The sequence below is a fragment of the Sus scrofa genome, chromosome 13, assembly GCF_054392235.1.
Source record: "Sus scrofa isolate SSC_HxYL_T2T_F1_AM1 chromosome 13, Sscrofa_HxYL_maternal_Yorkshire_Landrace_v2.0, whole genome shotgun sequence".
NCBI classification, from domain to species: domain Eukaryota; kingdom Metazoa; phylum Chordata; class Mammalia; order Artiodactyla; family Suidae; genus Sus; species Sus scrofa.
In genome coordinates this window covers 210,113,813-210,135,976 of record NC_139395.1, presented here as the reverse complement: position 1 = coordinate 210,135,976, position 22,164 = coordinate 210,113,813, and the positions used below count along the sequence as shown (strand labels likewise).

General features: G+C 45.7%; 1 protein-coding gene across 10 annotated transcripts in view; it reads left to right on the top strand.

Moving 5' to 3' along the window:
• TIAM1 (TIAM Rac1 associated GEF 1) overlaps window positions 1-20,015 on the top strand; it is a 461,825-nt gene extending 441,810 nt beyond the window's left edge. For all 10 annotated transcript variants that reach the window (XM_084991933.1, XM_084991930.1, XM_021070906.2 and 7 more), the window contains 6 exons: window positions 676-784; window positions 7,388-7,446; window positions 7,927-8,029; window positions 11,212-11,299; window positions 13,744-13,916; window positions 17,525-20,015. In XM_084991933.1, coding sequence (XP_084848059.1) covers window positions 676-784; window positions 7,388-7,446; window positions 7,927-8,029; window positions 11,212-11,299; window positions 13,744-13,916; window positions 17,525-17,994 — 1,002 coding nt within the window. In that variant the 3' untranslated portion in view covers window positions 17,995-20,015. The remainder of the gene's footprint in view (window positions 1-675; window positions 785-7,387; window positions 7,447-7,926; window positions 8,030-11,211; window positions 11,300-13,743; window positions 13,917-17,524) is intronic.
• Window positions 20,016-22,164: the final 2,149 nt, after the last annotated feature.

The window sequence follows — 22,164 nt, the reverse complement described above, 5'->3', positions numbered from 1 at the left end:
GGAAGTGGGCAAAGGACTCTGGTGAAAAAGACACAGGGGACAGTTGTGCAATGTAAATACTCAGGATCGTCATGTCCATCTGAGGACCTTGTCCATCTGAGATGGTTTAGCATTTGACCTTCAAGGACGCACGACTAGACCTCGTAGTTTCTGCAGATTCCAGCACTCGCAATGCACGTGCTTAAAAAGCCATTTTCCAGCTCCTCAGCTGGCTTCTTTTTCCTCCTCTAAAATGACGTGATGTCATCTTTAAATGAGTAGGAAGAAGCAGAAGAAATAATTGATTCCAGGGCTTCTCAGAAGACCCTGGCTCCAAAGAGATTTAAACTCAGCGTTGGAAGGTCTGCAGTTCCCTGGGGTGGGTCTTTGTTGTTGGGCCATTTGCTCCTCTCAGGAAATCATCTCTATTTGAACATGAAACTGCTTCAGTTTTGGAGATCAGTTTTGAGAGATTTACGGCGTGTGAATTTCGGAGCCCTGATTTGTAACTTTTTGCCACCTTATTGGAATTCTGGTAGGCAAACATGGGGGAAAAAGGGGAAAAAAAGATGGTCAGGTGTTTTTAGAGACAGTATTTTTCTGTAGTAGAATAGACGTCAGCCTGTCGAATTTTAAGATGTAAAGATCTAAGTGTTTATAACAGCACCCCCCTGTTTTCTTGTCCCTGGGTTTCAGGTGGCCGATCTGAGCATGGGGGACCTGCTTTTGCACACCACCGTGATCTGGCCAAACCCGCCAGCCTCGCTGGGAAAGTGGAAAAAGGAGCCTGAATTGGCAGCTTTTGGTACGTATCAGGAAAGGGTTTGGTGGGAAAGAGGGAGGCTGGCTTGTTTTTCAAAACAAGTTAGGTTTTTTGTTTTTGTTTTTTTTTAAGACACAACTTATTAAAATATGGTTAATTACAGTTATCTGCATTGTGGCCACCAACACGTCACAGATGCTAAATGTCAACCTTCCAGTTAGGCACGACCAGTGTGGCCACCCAGTTGCACTGGAGGGAGGGAATGTCTTTTTTTGGGGTCTACCCCTGGTGTGGATATATAAGCCAGAAAAGGCTTTTTTTTTTTTTTTTTTAATTGCTGCTGCTGCTGCTCTGAGTATCTTTTCCAAACAATGAGTTAATAGTAAACCAAGGAAAGATACTGTGAAAATCAAGACAAAATTGTCTCTCTTTCTGAGCCCCCCAATTCTTTTATTCTTCCCCCGAGACTGCACTGCTGTGTGTGATTAGGATTCAGGGCATGGTCCTTAGCTCACCTGCTGTGGCATCGCTGGGTGCCTTGATCAGTTACAAGCTGCTTCTCAATCACATTGGGGCTAATAGTGAAAGTAGAGATGCTTGTGAATGATTAATTTTTCTTAAGCCAGTTCAGATGGATGCAATTGTTGCAATTGTAAATCTCATTTGGGAGATCCCACTGTGGCACAGTGGGTTAAGGATCTGACTGCAGCAGCTCGGGTTACTGAGGGGGCAAGGGTTTAATCCATGGCCCAGCACAGTGGGCTCAGGATCCAGTGATGCTGCAGCTGTGGTGTGGGTTATAGCTGTGGTGGTGATTCAATCCCTGGCTAGGGAGCTTCCATGTTCCCCGGGTGCAGCTCTTGGAAAGAGAAAGGGAAAAAAAAAAAAGGAAATCTCATGTGGTTGTGTTGTACAGTACTTTTTAAAGAGGAAAAAACTATGGGTCAGCCCACTGGGCACGGTGCATAATTTAGGAAATATGGCTCATTGTTGCATGTAAATGCTTGTTTAGCAAACAGTTATTCCTGGGTATAAAACCATCAGTCCAGATTAGTGATCAATGATTATGCTTTTGTTTTAGGTTGTATTTTTTTCCTAGCATCTCTCTAGAAAATTCTTGGGTAGGACCACAGTGTAAAGGAAATCTAGTATTTCTTTCTTTTTTTTTTTTTTTTCCTTGTCTATTTTAGGGGGTGCACCCTTGGCATATGGAGGTTCCCAGGCTAGGGGTCGAATCAGAGCTGTAGCTGGTGACCTACACCACAGCTTCAGCAACACTAGATCTGAGCTGCCTCTGCAGCCTACACCACAGCTCATGACAATGCTGGATGTTTAACTCACTGAGCGAGGCCAGGGATCGAACCTGCGTCCTTATGGATACTAGTCAGATTTGTTTCCACTGAGCCACAATGGGAACTCCGGAAATCTAGTGTTTCCATTCTCCTTCCTTCCTTATGTTTCTAGGGATGGAAGAGGGAGGGTGTTGCTGCTTATTGCTTCTTTACCTGAACTCTTTATTTCTTTTATGATGTGCATAATGCATTCCCAAATGGAACTAGTGATATTAAAACCAGAGTGTTTAATACAAAGATTTATTGGTCTTCCTAATTAAATCACTCAGGCCTCACAGAAAACCTTAGTGATATTCCTAAAGATTTCAAAGAGCCACTGTAGCTGCTGCTGTCATTAAGAATAACAAAGGAGGAGTGCCTGTTGTGGCACAGCAGAAACAAATCTGACTAGGAACCATAAGGTTGCAGGTTCGATCCCAGGCCTCGTTCAGTGGGTTAAGGATCCAGCGTTGCCATGAGCTGTGGTGTAGGTCACAAATGTGGCTTGGATCCTGCGTTGCTGTGGCTCTGGCATAGGCCAGTGGCTACAGCTCTGATGAGACCCCTAGCCTGGGAACCTCCATATGCTTCAGGTGTAGCCCTAAAAAGACAAAAAAAAATAAATAAATAAACAAAAAATAAACAACCAAAAACAAAAGAATGACAAAGGAGCACGTAAGTGTGATGGAAAAAAATGTGACTAAATATGATATACAGAGCAGTGTTGGGGTAATTTAACCTGGTGGTTTTTGATAGTAGTGGGTATTTTTGACAGGGAAGAGGAAGACTATTTGTTGTCATTTTATTTTTCATCAATACCAGTTGTTTCTTTATCTTTTCTTATGGCCACACCTGAGGCATATGGAGGTTCCTGGATCAGGGACTAAATCTGAGCTGTAGCTGCAACCTATGCCTCAGCTTGGCAAGTCCAGATCCTTTAATCCACTGCTGTGGGCCAGGAGTCAAACCTGCGCCTCCAAAGAGACCCAGGCCACTGCAATTGGATTCTTAACTCACTGCACCATAGCAGGAACTCCACCAGTTATTTTTCTTTCTTTCTTTCTTTTTTTTTTTTTGGTCTTTTTTGGGCCGCACCTGCGGCGAATGGAAGTTCTCAGGCTAGGGATCGAATCCAAGCTACAACTGCCAGCCTATACCAGAGCCACAGCAACGCAGGACCCAAGCCTCGTCTGCGACCTGCACTACAGCTCACGCCCAATGCCAGATCTTTAACCCACTGAGCAAGGCCAGGGATCGAACCTGAATCCTCATGGATACTAGTCGAGTTCATTACTGCTGAGCCACAACGGGAACTCCCACTTGTGTTTCTTAGATTGCACTTTCTTCTTGGAGAGGCCTGGGAGCTTTCACGTGCCTCTTAGTAGGTCATTTATGGGATGCAGAATTCTGAAGGAAATGACCCAAACAATCTAAATCCCTGTTTCTGATGCTGGCCTATAAACGAACAATTCCAAAATATGAGCTTGGGATTTTTTCATGCCTAGCTCCTGTATTTTATAGATTTCTTGTAGTTAGAAACAGATGTAGAATCAGAAAATCCTTTGAGTGGGAGAAATAGGGGGTTGGCAAACCGCTGTAAGAGGCCACACAGTAAATAGCTGAGGCTTCACAGACCAAGAGGCCGTATGTAGCCAGATGCAGCCATAGACAGTATATCAGCAGATGGGCACCAGTAGGAGGGGCGGGCTGTGCCAAACAGATGGGCCCTGGGTTGGCTAGCCTGCGGTAGAAAGTTCAGAAGAAAGCCAGGGTTGAGGTTTTAGACTTGGGGTGCCATTTGCTGCATGAGCTCAGGTGGGGGACAGTGTGTGTGTGTTTGGCTCGGCGTCCCCTGCCTGAGGGTTGTTTACCAGGGGGAGGTGTGGGATGGGTGTCCCCGTGGTTGATGGAAGCTGCAACCTCCCCCCACCCCAGGGATCACACTGCCATCACCTCCACGGAGCCCACAGCTGCCCAGGACCCTGCGGTGGGAAGCAAAGCTCATCATTACACAGGATCCTTTTCCGAGTCACAGCAGAGAAGCAAAGAAGGATTAAAATCAGGATTAGGAGTCCAGGCAGGCAGTCGTCGTCCTCCTGAGCTTATCTATGGATCCCCAGTCCTTAAAAGGTGCCATGTTTGGCAGTTTCAGGGTGATTTTTATTTTTATTTATTTATTTATTCTATTTTTTGTCTTTTTGCCTTTTCTAGGGCCACTTCTGCAGCATATGGAGGTTCCCAGGCTAGGGGTCTAATCAGAGCTGTAGCCACCAGCCTAAGCCAGAGCCACAGCAACGTGGGATCTGAGCCGCATCTGCAACCTACACTACAGCTCACAGCAACAGCCAGATCCTTAACCCACTGAGCAATGCCAGGGATCAAACCCGCAACCTCATGGTTCCCAGTCAGATTCGTTAACCACTGTGCCACAACGGGAACTTCAGGGGTGATTTTTATTTATTTATTTTTTATTTTTTTTTATTTTTTTATTTTATTTTCCCACTGTACAGCAAGGGGGTCAGGTTATCCTTACATGTATACATTACAATTACAGTTTTTCTCAGGGGTGATTTTTAAGTAACTGGGTACAACTAACAGAGCCTTAGAAATAAGGAAGAGTTGCTGGGAGGGAAGTAAGTTAATTACCATTGAACAGGCAGCTTTGGGGTTAGAACGTGGTTGTCTTTTGTTTCTGTTGACACCTCTGATCTCAGGAAATAGTGCAGCTTTCTTCTGAAACTGAAGTTGACCCGCTGCCAACCTGGCCCCTGGATGTCTTCCTCCCAGGATGGCTGGTTGGGGCTCAGTGGAGACAACCATCACCTTTAACAGAGGAAAAGAAATTGGTTGTTCAGGCTCAGACCTTGCAAAGTGTTTGATGTGGAGAGAGTGTTTCAGGCTGGCAAGGGCAACCAGGAGCCTTGGAGATCAAGGCCATGTCCGAAGGGAGGGGTAACATGTGGCAGTTGAGTGAGGCATCGGGGACTAAGGTGGAGATGCTTTAGCCCCATCTGAGGTTCACACTGGCCCCATCACCTGGAGCCAAGGTAGGTGGGGGGTAAACCGAGGCAGGCCAGTAGCCTTCTTAGAGTCACGGCAACAACCTCATCGAGCGGTGGTCCCAGTGAGGTGGAGGATCTTCCGAGGTTACTGGCCCCTCACCCTCTCCTGGAGAGGAGCTCTCACTTTGTGGGTTGTTTTTTGCTTTTTAGAGCCACACCTGCCAGCGTATGGAAGTTCTCGGACCAGGGGTCGAATCAGAGCTTAACTGCCAGCCTATACCACGGCCACAACAACACTAGATCTGAGCTGAGTCTGCAACCTAGGCTGTAGCTCACCGAAAGACCGGATCCTTAACCCAGTGAGCAAGGCCAGGGATTGAACCCCCATCTTCATGGACACTAGTTGGATTCGTTACCACTGAACCATGACAGGAACTCCCTCTGGAGCTCTCACTTTTAAAGGAACCTGTGTCTTGTCCACTGTGATTTCTGAAGGCTTCATGGTAAAAACAGAGGGCCTGCTAGGGGGGCTAAGACCCAGCCTCCAAGCATCCATGCAGAGCGGGTGTGGCCTCCTCGGGTCAGTGGGAACTTTGCAGTCTTGTCCTCTTGGATTTTTTTTTTGGCTCTGCCCCACAGCATGTAGAAGTTCCCTGGCCAGGGATTGAACCCGAGCTACAACAGTGACAACACCAGATCCTCAACCACTAGGCCAGAGGGGAACTCTCTGTTCTCTAGGATTCTTGCCAGGTCAGGTGCTGTGAGGTGTGAAGGGCCAGAGACAGTCCAGACCCAGTGGCTGGGGTCAGTTTCCTTGTACCCTAAGCCTTCTTTTCTTGCAGTGGAGATTAGAGCCATCTTCCACGGAGCAACGAATCCGTCCTAAGTAGGATAAAAAATGAGCCAGACATATTGGGGTTGGTCTACGGAGAGCCTGGGAGCCTGGGGCTTATCCCTGAGATTCCTCTCTAATTCCGTGTCTAGTACACCAGGTGTGACCCTCCAGCTGCTGCCAGGTGACTGATGGGCTCCCATCTATGCCTTGGGGTCAGAGTATGAAGGGAGATGGAGACCCTGATACAGGGACTCACGTCCTGGGCACCAGTTCTTTTTTCCCCTTATGAGCTGGAGATGGGCACCTGCCATCTGCCTGTACATGGACTGATTTGTGAGCTGCCAACCCTCAACACCCCTTGAAAGGAGCTCAGGGTGGGGATCAGGAGTGAGGCCCTCTCTGCTCTGGGAAACCTGGCAGGACAGGTCTTCAGATAGTTAGATATGTTCAGGACAGGATTTTATGAGCCCAATTCTTGCATCTTCTCGTATCTAGAAAAGCACTAAAATCCTTTGTGGTGTCGTCTGCTCCTCGTGACTGGCAGTAACCTTCCCGAGATTAGCAGCAATCTTCTGTAAGATGTATGCTTGATGGCATGTACTTCTCCCTTCACCAAAAATCACAGACAAACTGCCTCCCCCCCCCCCCCGCCCCCGCCCCTTCGGAGCAGTTTCTCGGAACGCTCTGAAATGCTGCCTCCCAGGCTATATAGTCCTCATTCTGCCCCCACTAAAACTTAACCCCCACCTCTCAACATGGTGCATTTTTTTTTTTCTTAAACCCGACACCCTCCAGGAGGAGTCAGAATTGCTGAGTGTTTAAATGCTTGGCATTGTTTAAGAAATTCTATGGAAGATCATGCATAGCTTCATTATTTCACCACCCCCACCCCCAAAGGCTACCAGAATAAAACACCCTCCCTGCTTCTAAAGTGCTTACGTGTGATTCATCCTATTGGAAAGAAGAAGTAGAATTACATTCCACTGCAAGTAGATGAAAGAATTGTATTTATTCAGGTCAAAAAGATAATTATAGTGTCTGAATTGTGAACACTCTGTGTATGTGTCATCTTAGCTTAATTTGCACAAATGTAAATTACCATCTGCATCATTATTATTGATGTTGGTTCCTTCAGCTGCTGAACTAGGACGTTTCTGTTACATGTGTATAAACTGAAGTTTTAAGCGGGGAGTGATAACCAGAGTTAAATGGTGAAGTTTCCACTGGGGCAGAAGGGTTTCTTTCCCTTTTATGTAGGCTTTCTGTGTTAATCTGGAACCTGGAAAATTTCGACTCAGGAGGCTCTTGTGTCTCTCAGATGTGTGCAGAGTGAGGGGAGGGTGGAGTGGGAGCTGGTTAGCTGGGGGCGCTCCTCCTCGTAATTGTGTGTGTGTGACCACAAGTTATTGAACTGAAGAGGAAAAAAAAACCCCAGTGCATTCTGTGCCTAAACCACCTTTATCTGATGTTTTTCCAGTCTTCAAAACGGCCGTGGTCCTTGTGTATAAAGATGGTTCCAAACAGAAGAAGAAACTCGTAAGACTTTGAATGTCACCCCATAGTTTGAAAGTATCTCCCTTTCTATCTGCTTTGCAATTTTGTCTTCGTAATTATAATTCTGCACCTTCGTCAGGCATGAGTCTTATATGATTTTTTTTTTTTTTTTTTTTAAGTGTGGAGGAAATTGCCCAGCCTGCCTTCCTGCAGACAGGCTCCCCTTTAGAGCATGAACGTAATAAGCTTCCTAACACTCTTTGTTTCCATTCTCTTCTTGTTTGGGGTTCCCTTTTCTCCTTTTTCCTTTGTCTCTCTTGTGCCTGAGTTTGGTTATCAGCAAGCTTATGTGCACACTGGCTGCAGATTTAGCACATGGCCTCTTGCTTGCTGCTGGGTGAACAAAAGCACAGGTGGGGAAGCAGTCCTGGGTTCCCGCATCACTCGTTTAGAACGTGTGGGGGGGTCGGGTCCAGGCCGAGCACATCGTTCTCAAGCACCGGCTTTCTTCTCTTCCTGCAGGTAGGATCTCACCGGCTTTCAATTTACGAGGACTGGGACCCCTTCCGATTTCGACACATGATTCCTACCGAAGCCTTGCAGGTTCGAGCCTTGGCAAGTGCAGGTAAACTCTGAAAATGCTGGGTACATATATCTGTTTGTTTGTTTGTTTGTTTGTTTGTTTGTTTGTTTTAGGGCTGCACCCAAAGCATATGGAGGTTTCCAGCCTAGGGGTCGAATCAGAACTGTAGCCACAGCAACACTGGATCTGAGCCGCATCTGTGACCTACACCACAGCCCACGGCAATGCCGGATCCTTGACCCACTGAGCAAGGCCAGGGATTGAACCTGTGTCCTCATGGATGCTAGTCAGATTCATTTCCGCTGAGCCATGATGGGAACTCCATGGGTACATATTTTCTGTGTGCCTGTGCAATGGGTTCTGAACCTGCACTCCCGTCTTTTTTTCTTCTGTGCTTAACTCTGGTTTCCCTCAGTCTCTCCATTGCCTCTTGTTTACCCAGCCATTTATAAAATATTTGAATGAATGGACTGAGTGAATATCATGCCTTTCATATTGTTGGAAGGAGTTCCAGTCACTCTGCTACATATGTGAATAATATTACAGCGACTTCCATCTAAGTAGCAATGAGGCTTGTACTTCTGGAAAGAATCCTTGAGACCATGAGCAGACAAAGAGCCATGTAAAGAACTCCTTTGCCTTTTAACTGGAAGAGACCACCCAAAACACAAAAAAGGCATTGGCTGCTTTTTTCTCCCCCTGAAGCATTACAAATCTTTGTCTTTGTATAAGCGTGAAGGCTTTTGCAATGTCTGTTCTTTTTCTGTGATGCAAATAGCATTGAATGAAGAAAGTTGTTGGCTAGTGTCCTGATGAATCTACTCAATAATATAATTAGATGATGCTTTAGTTCATGAGAAGAGAAGTGACCATCAGCAGGGTGCTGCCTAAGAAGAGCAGTATGTCAGTGACCTGGAGACCCCATCCAGGGCTTCACTGGGGGCTGATTTAGGTAGGACCTGCTGGGCACACCTTGGAAGGAGCAGCCTTGGGGTCAGGTAGAAACACAGGGCACTCTTCCCGCCCCACTTGGACAGCAGGTGCAGCTTTCTGGTAGTAAAAGGAGGCCTTGCAGCTGGACCTCTGCAGGTGCACGGTGGGATCTGTATTTCTCCTTCACATTTCTGGCATCCATTGTGAGCCTTCAGCTCCTCACGTCTGGTCGCTGCTATTCATCTTCTCCCCATGTTTATGTGTCACCTCCATGAGCCATAAAGTTGGCGTCCATTCTCGTAAAACCAATTCTTTCCTAGTTCAGTGTCATGAGGACAGACCTGCTGTAGTGACCCACCTGAGTTACACTAGATGCTGCTTCCATCCCAGTGGTGATGTGTTTCAGGAAGAAAACTAAAATGCAAAAACCATGTCAGGCAGATATCTCGGGGATGATCATTTACCTTAAGAAGGTTACTGTCTGGAGTTCCCATCGCGGCGCAGTGGTTAATGAATCTGACTAGGAACCATGAGGTTGCAGGTTCGATCCCTGGCCTCGCTCAGTGGGTTAAGCATCCGGCCTTGCTGTGAGCTATGGTGTAGGTTGCAGACACGGCTCAGATCCCGCATTGCTGAGGCTATGGCGTAGGCCGGTGGCTACAGCTCTGATTAGAGCCCTAGCCTGGGAAGTGGCCCTAGAAAAGGCAAAAAGACAAAAAAAAAAAAAAAAAAAAAAAAGAAGGTTACTGTCTAATCTTCTGGCCCAGAGATTTACCCTGGCACCTTTTCATTTTTGATTTGATTTGTCATATTTGTTTACACATGAATTTTCAGGAACCTAGAACTCTACAAACAGCTACAATAGTATTTTGAGGTTTGGGCACTTAGATGCTAGGGTAACTTATTGGGCAATCTTAGCTTGTGAAGGATCTGTATTGCCTGGTGCCTGCTTTATAAATGGGAAAGCTTATGCGTATAGGGAACTGCAAAGGCTTCTCAGCCAGGAATTTTGCCTTCCTTGAGGACTAAACACACGAAGAGTTGAAATTTGGAAAACAAAACCACCTTTGTGAACATGGCATCTCATTCTCGCCTTTGGTTTTTAATTCAAATCAGCAGTTTAAAATATCAGCAGTAAAGCTTATCTTGGAGTTCCCATTGTGGTTCAGCAGGTTGCAAACCCCACTAGTATCCATGAGGCTGTGGGTTCAATCCCTGGCCTCCATCAGCGGGTTAAAGATCCAGCATTGCCACAAGCTGCAGTGTCGGTCACAGATGCAGCTTGGCTGTGGTGTCGGCCAGCAGCTGCAGCTCCAATTTGACCTCTAGCCTGGAAACTTCCATGTGCCGCAGATGCAGTCCTAAAAAAAAAAAAATTATTTTAATGCACATATAAGACTACCTAACCTGTCCCCTCATTATGAAATAAATTCCAGTGGATGTGAGAATCCAAGGTGGGAATTTCTAGATTTTTGTCTTAGTTTGGGAAAATTTGTGGAACTTTCTGTATAAGGGTGGCTGGGGTTATATAACGTGGGCACAGTGAGGGTTTGTGACCAGGGTTTTGAACCACTAGGTCAGGAAAAGACTCGGCACTGAATTGCAGTCTGAATGTCTGGAAGGGATTGTTTCTTTCATAAACACTAATAATAAATCACATGATAACGTGATGTTTCAGGCACTGAAGGATTCAGAAATTACCTCTAAATATAACTGCTTCTTCCCGCCTCAGTGTCCCATTTTGGCTTCACTCAGATCGAGTGCTATGGGCAGGATGAGAAAGAGGACGCCCTGCATTCGTTCCCAGGACACACTTGTTCCGGGCACCAGGCCTGGTCACTCAGGGGGAAGGAAGGCTGTCCTACCGATGGCAAGGGGGTGTGCCTCTTTATACGACTGGCCTGATAAAATCGCCACAGGAATCTGGGGGCTCTCTTTAGTCCAGCTGTTGCCAACTCAACTAATCCCTTCATTGCAAAGATTCAGCCGAACGGGCTGTGGAGCTGAAAGGGTCAGTTGTGGCATCAGTAGGATTGGTGGATTGTCCTTTTCGCCCCTCTAGGAGGAGATTCGAGCAACTGGAGATTTTCCAAGTGTTCTTTTTCCTAGCACCCACGAAACTCTCAATCACTTTGTCTCTTGAGATCCTGGGATTGGAATGAAGTTCCTTTGGTCTTTCGCGGCTCTGCGTTATTTAGTCTTAACACCAAAGCGTGGAAAATGCTTTTGTAAAAATGCAAATAAATCTCTGTGAAACACACTCTAATTCATCCTTGTTTTAATTTCTCTAGATGCAGAAGCAAATGCCGTGTGTGAAATTGTCCACGTGAAATCAGAGTCTGAAGGGAGGCCGGAGAGGGTCTTCCACCTGTGTTGCAGGTGAGCCTGAGGCCCGGGAAGTGGGGATTGGGCCACCCAGAGGGAAGGAATGTGACCATGCTTGATGTCCCTAAGCCCCCCTGGGTTCTACAGCCCAGCCTGTGCAACCCTAGAAGCCACTCCTTTTCCTTGTACATTTAAGAAGTTATTGGATGCTTTTTTTTTTTTTTTTTTTTATCTTTTTGCCTTTTCTAGGGCCGCTTCCCGCAGCATATGGAGGTTCCCAGGCTAGGGGTCTAATTGGAGCTGTAGCTGCCAGCCTACACTAGAGGCACAGCAACACGGGATCCGAGCCGTGTCTGCAACCTACACCACAGTTCACCGCAATGCCGGATCCTTAACCCACTGAGCGAGGCCAGGGATCGAACCCGCAACCTCGTGGTTCCTAGTCGGATTCGTTAACCACTGAACCACAACGGGAACTCCGAGAAGTTATTGGATGCTTATTAAGTAAGAGTAATTGGATCCATTCAACTGATGATATCAGAAAGAAGACAGTAGCCTGGTTAATTGAATATCTTTCTAAAAGGAAATGGGAATTTTCATATAAATTCAATATTCAAATGAGGGCTTTCTTCCCATAGGTACATCTTGAGAGGTTAGAAGGACGTGGGTTGTCTTAGGTTTACTTTTGGTGTTTGGATGCATCGTTGGCACTGTAACGCCTCTGAGGTGCAGCAGATGGAGAGTCAGCTGGCAGGAGGTGAGGGAGGGTGTGTTGCTGAGATTCCTCTTCAGGTGGAGAAACCTCTGCCTGGGGAGGTTAGCCCAAGGGGCTTATGTTCACCTCCAGATCTTGAGTGGAAGCTGAACTTAAACGAAGGCTGCTACTTTTTTCTTCTTATTCTCACTCCCCTACAACACCCCCCCCCCCCACTTTGGACCGTGTCTTGGAGAATTTGAGGTCTTTTCTCAAAAGGAGCCAATTTTCTCTTTTATTTTTTTTCCTAAAAATACCAAACAGGGTAGTCCCAGTAACCAGCATTCTGGTATATTTGGCTTTAAATAACTCCTATACTCCTTAAGGCTTTAATTTAACCATAATCCTCAGGAATTTACTCAGTACTCACCCAGGACCCCACACTGTGGATAACAGTATGCTCTGGATTCCCTATTAAAAAACTCCCAACGGAATCAATATTCTTAGGGTTGTTAGCAATATTTTATAATGTTATTGCCGATATAGTAAGAAGGCACATTTACCAAGCATGAACTCTGCTAAGCACCTTACATGCATTATTTCACTTAGACTGAGGTACGGTTATTCCATTTTTCAAATGGAGTGCCAAGGCTCTGAGAGGGTATTTTTGCCAGAACCTTACAGCAAATGAACAGGGTTCAAACGCAGTGGGTTTGACCTCAAGGTCCATGTTGTGTTTCTGCACATCCTCTGTGTTGAGCGAGAGGGATCCATACCTCCAGATCCCAGAAAGCTGTTGGAATGAGAATCAAATTTTTTTTCCAATAACCTAATGTGGCTTGAGCACCATCTTTACCACCTATTTAGGCTAATCCACTTGCCATTTTGTTGGTAAGTCCATGGGGCTCCAAAGAGCTTGCCCCAGAGATGCCATGTTCATTGTCCATAAGGAATACCAGGTGAAACGTCCATCAGTAAAAATACTGAGAACTTAAGAAGAAAAATAACTTTGACTTGGGAAGCTCTTTTTTATGGGAGGAGTTGGGACTCAGGAAGATTTTCCAGTTCTTAACAACATAGCTTTAATATTTACATGTTGAAGCATGCCATGGGACGCGTTGATATGTCACAGGCAACTAAGGATATTGGGACATCAGGTTTTTTTTAGGGGCACTGCAGAGCCACAAGAATTGTATGGTTCCTCATCTATAAAAATTACTTTTTAGGAGTTCCCCATGTGGCTCAGTGGGTTAAGAACCCAGCTAGTATCCATGAGGATGCAGGTTTGATCTCTGGCCTCAATCATTGGGTTAAGGATCTGGCCTTGCTGCAGGCTGTGGCATTGATTGCAAATGAGGCTCAGATTCTGAGTGGCTGTGACTGCCACCTCGGCTGTAGCTCCCATTTGACCCCTAGCCTGGGAACTTCCATATCTTGTAGGTATGGCCCTCAAAAGAAAGAAAAAAAATTTACTTTTTAGAATGAAAGTCTCTGCCTTAAGTACCAAGAGCAGAATCTGGCCACTTTGTGAAGCAAAATCCATCTTTCCATCAATCTATTCTTTAATGGGCTGTGCTGTCCCACATTGGCTACAGGAGATGAATCACAAAGTATAAAGGGAAAGGCAAACGTGTTCTTTTATCTCCAGAGATGAACACACGACTTGGCAGGGAAATTGGAGTGGTGGCCTCCGTCTTTCCCTTTTGATCCTCAGGGGCATTTGTTTGGCTGCACCTGATAACGTCAGAAATTGTCTGTGGGTTAAGCACCATGTCCCTAACACGCGTAAATCTCCTTTTCATAGCTCCCCAGAGAGCCGAAAGGATTTCCTGAAAGCTGTGCATTCCATCCTGCGCGATAAGCACCGAAGACAGCTCCTGAAGACCGAGAGTCTCCCCTCGTCCCAGCAATATGTCCCTTTTGGAGGAAAACGATTGTGTGCGCTGAAAGGGGCCAGGCCAGCCATGAGCAGGGCAGGTACTGTGGGGATTCAGACGTTCAAGATCCCCGTCACCCCCGCTCCACTGTAGGACGAGTCGTCCTGGTTGAGCAAGAATTAGATGTGGCCTCGTGGGGGCTGGCGTTGGAGGGCCAGGTTCCCCATCCCAGCCCCCTGCCTTGGTTTACTCCTCTTGTCCTCCCTCAAGCTTTCCCTTCGCTGCCCCCCTCCTCCTGGCTGATGAGCTCCCCTCTCATTCACCAAGCCTGGGAGGGAGCGCATTCTCTTGCGAGAGAAGCTGTCTTTGCCTGCTTGCTGAATGAGGGTCGCTGCTTTGCATGACAGCCAGCTTTGTCCCGCTGCCGAAAGCGGTGTGTGGTGCCTCAGCAAGGTCAAGCCCACCCTTCTGAGACCACGGTGGCTTTGTCCTGGGGAAACACGGTGATAACCTGTTCTCCGTATGGAGTCCATGTTTGCTAGACCAGATGCCACGTCAGATGTTACCCTCACCTTGTGCCTGCGATGTTATTTTTAGTTGATGTGGGGAAGCCTTGAGCTGCTATTAGAAAAAAGGAAGCTAGAGTTTAAATGGTCCCAGAGTCAATATTCTTATACGACTTATTCCATCACCTTAAAGAAGTAAGGAACAATACTACCACCTGTAAATGGCATTCAGATTTATCTAGGAAGAAAGATATTTTCATAACACTTAAGTATTAGTGACATTGAGATATGAACATTTTTATTGCTCCTTTCTTAAGAGGCAGTCCAGAATTTTGCAGGGAAGATGCCAATAAAAGAGGCTTCCTTTGCATTTGCCAAAAAAGGCTTCTGATCTCTGCTCCAATGAATGTTCCGCCTGTTCTCATTTGTGTTGAAGAGGCAGGTGTGGAACTGTGAATGGTTGCAGGTTTTCAGGGACCTAACCTACTAGTTTGACAGGGTCTATTAACACTCTTCAGGTACCTTAAGTTCAACTACTATTAAGGGGCTAGTTCTCTTACATCTATTTTCCAATCAGTGGATAAGTGTTTATTGAAAACCTTGTATGGCAAACACGCAGTGCTCTTTAGGGTTCACCAGTATTTCCCAAGCATCTTGCATACTCTCCTATCCACAGTTTCTCATGGATTCCTCATATAAAAAGCTTTGCTGATCCTTTTTGACCTTACGGCAGAGTATTTCACCTTGGGATTGTCTCACCTGTTCCTTTCACTTGCCAAGAGATATTTAATCAGGACAGGGAATATGTGTTCCAACCTTAAGAAACCCTGTCACTGGCCAGATGTCAGTTGTTAATCGATGACTGTAAAGTCAGAGCTGCATTCAGTTTGAAACGGCACATTTTTAGTCTGTGGGACACTCATCAGTTTTCCTGCTGAGATCCCTTTGGAATGAAAGCAAACAAGGTTGCTACAACCTGTACCGTCATCTTGAACACTGAGAGGGAAAGCCTTGATGTCAGAGCCCATTGGCCTTGGCTGATGGGAAGGTTTTTTTTTTTGTTTTTTTTTTTTTTTGCCTGATGGCTCATTTGTGGCTGAAGAAAGTCTTTACCACCCTGCTTTTTGAAGCTTCTCACTCGCATCAGGAGCTTCAGGTTAGACGATTTAAAAGTGGTGTCGGAGTGGACGATGAGCGCAGCACTAGCTAATCGTCCTAACAATGAACAATGGAAATATTCACTTGTCTTCTGGAACCCTAGAAAGCTGGCTGGGTTATTATATATCATTTTAATAAAGGATAGATTCTTATGCTTCATGATGCACTGTCACGAATATCCATCTAGTTTATTTTCTCCTTCTGCTGTTTGACTAGGACAGCAAAGGCAAATATCCTGCCTCGCTTAGTCGAAAAGTACTTACTGTATGTCTGCTAGTAACCCAATTACATTTTCGGGTCCAACATTTTCTTATGAAAATGAGACCGATAGAACAAATGAAAGACTTGTACACACTCATACCTACCATCTCTACTCAACATTTTGATATATTTTCATTTTCACATATCCATTGATCATCCATCAACTCATCTTACTTTTGACTCATTTCTAGAAGACAGACATTAGCAGATTTTGCCTCGAAATCCTTCAGCCTGCAAATCACTGACACGTGTCTCCAGTAGCCCCGTTCTGAACTGAGGTAGTTCTAATAATATGATTGGAGAGAGCCAGTCTCCACTATGACGGTATTGAGATAAAACCAAATGGTAATTTTTGCTTCTTCCTAATGGAATTGGCGCCGTCGTAGTTTTTGTCTTTAAAAATTCTTTTCTTTTTCCATTTTTCCTGGAAATGGTTTTCATTCCCCTCCTTGAATGAGAGTGTGGTCCATTTACGCCATCCTTTAAGATGGTAGAACATCGAGGAATGATGATGGTTGCTCAGGGGTCTGAGCCAGAGGATGCTTAGAATGGGAGCCAGTTTAGCCCGTCGTCCAGCTCCCTGGCCTTGTACCCGCTGTGTTTGGAGTCAAGGCTACATTTGGCAGTAATTATGAATCGTCATCTAGCAGCACTGAAGCAGCTTGATGGTTTCTCAGGCTTAGGTTTCAGGAAAGCAGCTCCTAACTGGTGTCTAGCCTCCACCCTCCCATCAGAAAGCCTGTGGTCCATTTCACTATCCATGGAGAAGTGGTAGCGTTTCCATGTATCTTTAGTCTATGTGCGTGTGGTGGGATTGTTTGCTTGATTGGGTGGTGTCTTTTGTTTGTTTTTGATTTTTGGTTTTTTTGTTTTTTGTTTTCTTTTTTAATAATTCCGGCATTCTAGGGGGCAGTAGGGTGAAAGAATGAATCCAGAGATGTGTTTTTCTTAACTGTTAGTCACTGTATCCAGCACTTTGTTAATCAGCTGCCTGGGTGTCATATTCTTTCTTTCTCATTCTCCTCAGGCGCTGGTGTTTTAATTGCTTTGTAGAAGAGAAATGGGGTCCACAGAACAGAGTCTGGAGGGACTAAGGTTCACCTTTGCTTAGACTCATAGTTCACATGAGGCTTTGTCAGCAAGCCCTCTGAGACCCTCTCTTTTCTGCAGGCTCTCCAGAAATGATGCTGTGCCCTTCATGTAACTGCAGGTCCTCAGCAAGGGTTCCATTCTGTTTCCTAGAAAGCAATAGAACTCGGACCAGTGTTTTTCCCTCCTTAACATATCGTGGTGATTTCTACAAAGACAGTAAACCTCTAGAAGCATCCCCCATCCTCCCGAAGGACCTATTCCAGTTAAATGACTCAAGGACAGCCCAGGAGCTCCTCAGAGCACTGTGCCCTGGGCCGTGATCAGAGTTGAGGGCCATGGTTAATTAACCCCAAGATCACTGGTTGCCCTGCCACACCAAGAATCTGCATTGCCTGTCTCCCGGGTGTACAGGGTAAAGAAATTGATTATTTCAGAGGGACTTGAATCCCCCTTTTCTCGTAACCTGCAGCCCTTCCCTCTCCTCAGCAGCTGTAACATCCTCTAAGTCCAGACCTCTGTGCCGGGTAAAGACCCCCAGAGATTGGTGCCATCCGGCTTCAAGTCCCAGATGACATCCAGGCACTAAAGGCATATCGTTTAGTCTTTATTTTTCTTTGCTTTGCTTTCTGGATTTTCATCTCACGTAAAGCATGTGGGGTTTTATTTTTTATATTTTTGTGTGTGTGTGCAGTGTCCGCCCCAAGCAAGTCTCTTGGGAGGAGGAGGCGGCGCCTGGCCCGAAACAGGTTTACCATTGATTCTGACGCCATCTCCGCCAGCAGCCCGGAGAAGGAGTCCCAGCAGCCCCCCGGTGGCGGGGACACTGACCGCTGGGTAGAGGAACAGTTTGATCTTGCTCAGTATGAGGAGCAGGATGACATCAAGGAGACAGACATCCTCAGTGACGATGATGAGTTCTGTGAGTCCGCGAAAGGCGCCGCCGCGGACAGAGACCTGCAGGAGCGGCTTCAGGCTGCCTGCATCAGTCAGCGGGAGAGAGGCCGGAAGCCCCTGGATAGTCACGCGTCCCGCATGACGCAGCTCAAGAAGCAAGCCGCCCTGTCGGGCATCAATGGAGGCCTGGAGAGCACGAGCGAGGAGGTCATTTGGGTTAGGCGCGAAGACTTTGCCCCCTCCCGGAAGCTCAACACTGAGATCTGACGGTGTCTCGCGCCCCGGCTGAAGAGTCTGTGTAGATACGTCTCCCGCCCCGCCCCCACGCCGCGCCCCGCCCCCCGCCCCGCCCCTCCGCCCCGCCCCGCCCCTCAAGGCAGGGCACTGGGGAGGATGTTCCTTAAATTTCGCAGTCTTGCACACACGGTTTTGGCAGCTGACTTTGTCCTGAAGCCATGTAGCCACTCAACTTCATCCTTTCTAACCACATCAGAAAATTGTTCAAGAATCCCAACTGAGCGCAAGTCCTTTCTTCTTGTACATTACCAAGGGCTTTTATTTATTCTCAACTAATCAGGGCCTCACGAATTAAAAAAAAAAAAAGTTTTTTTCTATAGCACTGGAAAGCAAATCACCCCAGGAGTTGAAGTACGTCCAACAGATTCGTTGAAAGGATAGCGCACAAAAAAATAATAAAGACTCTCTGAAGTCAGTCCCATCTCCTAGTTGGGAAAACAAAGCAAAGCAACTGTACAGCTTGCACTTGCAGTGTTCTCACTCCTTTCCCTCTTAAATGTCTGAGAATATCTGTGTATTTTAAGAATGTGTGAGGAGAGGGTGGAGTTTTATGTTTTGATGAGCCTTCTTTTTTCTTTTTTTTTTTTTTCTTCCTCTTCTGTTTCGGTCTATGGCTGGTCTGATTCAATGTCCGTGTTTGGAAGCTCTAGTTTTGCAGAGAATTATAAAGATGCCAAACTCCTTGAAAGAGATCCAAATTTATCACTTGGAAAAAAAAAAAAAAAACACTATTTTTTTGTATTATACCTGAGATGCAGGGGCACAAACAGATGAGACTTGTACAGTGTTAGTGTAACTCTGAGTCTAAAAGATGAGGATTTTACCTTTTACAGAGAGAGTGAGGTGTGGTAATTTTTATATTTATATATGAAAGGCCAACAAGATACTTAGGAGAAGTTGTTTTTTTCCCCTGAGAAGCAGATTTTTTTTTTTTTTTCAATGTTTGAATCTCTATTTGAGACGGGAGCTTGGTTGGATTAAACATGACACCGGAATGGGCAGTGTGTGTGTCTGTTGCACATGGCGGGGAGGGGAGACTCCTCATGGGGTTGCCATGGTGATCATTGGTTTTTCCCATCAAAGTTGCATCTTCATCCATAGGTTACCTCTCCCTTCCCTGACAGTCCATAACCAACGCCCTTAACAAAACAACCTCTTTGAAAACACGTCTTGGGTTTAACACTTTCTCCATGCCAACAGAACAGGGTAAACATGCGAAAAATCTAATGTTCTAAACAGATTTCCAAATAGGAAGAACAAAAACAAGTTAAAGCACTTTCAATTTTTTTTTAAAAAAAAAAGGTTTATAGCTTTGTTGTTTTATTTTTCCCATTTCACAAATATCCACTTCCTAAGAAAGGTTTCAATAATATGAACACTTTCTTTTTGGGGAAAATATCTATTTGGTGTTTGACACATCAGTAGGTACTTTAAAGACCTGAATTTTATAGTAGCTTTAGGAATTATATTTTATAAAAATCAGTTATGACTTTATATTTCCAGACAATAGAGAGGTCAGAACATGATGCTCTTATGCCCCTGCTTGCTTTTCCTGCTTTCTCATCCTGTATCCCTCCCCTTGCGGGTTTCCAGGGCTTTGAGCTTGATCTTTCGAGAGTTTTATTCTATTAAATTTTTGCTATATCTTCTGATTTTCCTAAAAAGCTTTAGAATGGTTTCTATTCCCTTTGTATCACTGCATTGTTCCATATCATCTCCAGTTTGCTTGTGTCTGGATGGAAAAACGGAAGCAGAGGCTTCCACTAGTCACATTGACCAGTCCCAGTGCAACGGGTTTGTCTGAAAATGCTGGAAAGTCTGGTGCTTGGAGAGGGTGCCATTGTCTCTTGTACATAAGGTCATGACGTGTCTATGTCAAAAGTTCTTATATATTTCTTTTATAAGCTGAAAGAAGGTCTATTTTTATGTTTTTAGGTCTATGAATGGAACGTTGTAAATGCCTGTCAAACAATAAAAAATACTGAAAAGTGTCTGTTTGGTGCTGTGCCTTTCTGGGTGGGAGGATGGCTGTGAACTATTGGCAGGATAGGGGATGGGGGAGAAAATTCCTGAGAATTCTCCCCTGCACCCTGAATAATTATTACGATCAACAAAGGGAAATTGGACTTGGTAGAGCTTGACTTTTTAGTTTATTTTTTTATTGAGGTATAATTGAAGTGTGATATTATGTTTTGGGTATAGAGCATAAGATTTGATATCTGTATATGTTACAAAATGATCAAGACAATAAGTCTAGTTAATTTCTGTCACCATACACAGTTATAAAAGATTTCTTGGAGTTCCTACTGTGGCTCAGCGGAAATGAATCCACTAGTATCCATGAGGATGCGGGTTTGATCCCTGGCCTCGCTTATTGGTTTGCTCAGCTGTAGCTCCAATTCCACCCCTAGCCTGGGAATTTCCGTATGCCATCTGTGCAGCCCTGAAAAAAAGGCAAAAAAAATTTCTTTCACAGTTCCTGTTGTGGCTCAGGAGGTTAAGAACCTGACGTGGTGTTGGGAGGACTGGATTCAATCCCCAGCCTTGCTGAGCGGGTCAAGGATCCAGGGTTGCAGAAAGCTGCAACATAAGTCCAAGATGTGGCTCTGATCCCGTGTTACTGTGGCTGTGGCATAAGCCTCAGCTGCAGCTCCGATTCAACCCCTGGCCTGGGAACTTCCATATGTCACAGGTGCCCCTGTAAAAAAAGAAAAAAAAAATTCATGCAACAGAGTATTATCTAAAGTCACCATGTCACCATGCTGTACATTGCATCCCCATGACTTAACGTGTTCTGAAACTGGAAATCTGTACCTTTCAGTGTCCTTCACCTGTTCCCGCCCCCCACCCCACCGCCAGGCAACCACCCATCTGTTCTCTATATCCATGAGCTTGATTTATTTTTTTGTTTTTTAGATTCCACACAAGTGAGATAATAGCGGTACTTGTGCTGTCTATAAAGTTTGAACTTTTAACCACAACAAAAAGACATTACAGTTTCTTGGCATCCTGGTCCACTGATTTGAAGCATAGGCAATAGCGCAAATGTGAATCTTTCTCATACTGAGCACTCTTTTCCTGTCTGCTGCCCCCTCCTGGTGGGAGCAGGCTGAAGAGTGCCAGGGGGAGAATTGGGGTGAAGTGCAGACCTTAGACTGGCCTGGGGCGTGAGCTCTTAAACCCAAGGTCTGCCTCCACATTTTGTCCCTGGGGGTGTCTTGCTGCCTGGGTCTTCTACAGGCTCACAGCAAAGATAAATGAGGTCTTGGACTGCCTGACCCTTTTTCTTAAAAAAGGTCCCAGATCTTAATCCTACCCAGTCCCTTAAGAATTTTCCTCTGTCAGAGTTCCCATCATGGTGCAGTGGAAACGATTCCAACTAGTATCCATGAGGATGCGGGTTCCATCCCTGGCCTTGCTCCAGTGGGTCGGGGATCTGGCATCGCCATGAGCTGTGGCGTAGGTTGCAGGCACAGCTCAGATCCTGCGTTCCCGTGGCTGTGGCATAGGCTGGCAGCTGTGGCTGATTTGGACCCCTAGCCTGGGAACCTCCATATGCCGAGGGTGCGGCCCTAAAAAGCAAAAAAAAAAAAAAAAACCCAAATGTTCCTCCATCAATGTTTACGTGCTGTCACCCACATCTGTCCTCCAGGTGAAAAGGTTTTCTCTTCCTGCTTTCCCTAAACCGGAAGAGCTCCTCTCTGCAGCCACAGGTGAGCACCGCCATTGAACTTCACTCCCCGGTGTGGCTCCTGGACCACCAGCATCAGCATCAGATCCTAAGAGCTTGTTAGGAACCTACACAGACCTACTAAACCAGAACCTGCGTTTTAACAAGACCCCCAGGTGATTCATATGCACGTTCCACTTTGACAAGTATTGGTTTGATGGTCTCCAAACGTTTTGATGTTGAACAGTGATTTGGAGACCACACCTTTTAAAGTATATTCAGGCTCTGCTGTACCGATATGTACATTTTCAGATAGAAAAAGAGGTCTTTCTGTACCCACTGTATTTCTTTGGGGAGATGACCAAAGCCAGCTTGACACTTGATGAAATTATTCCAACACTTTGCACTTGGTGTAAGTGCAATGGAGGCAGTTTGGGGTGCTCCCCTGTCTGGTCTCTGAATCTGTCAGT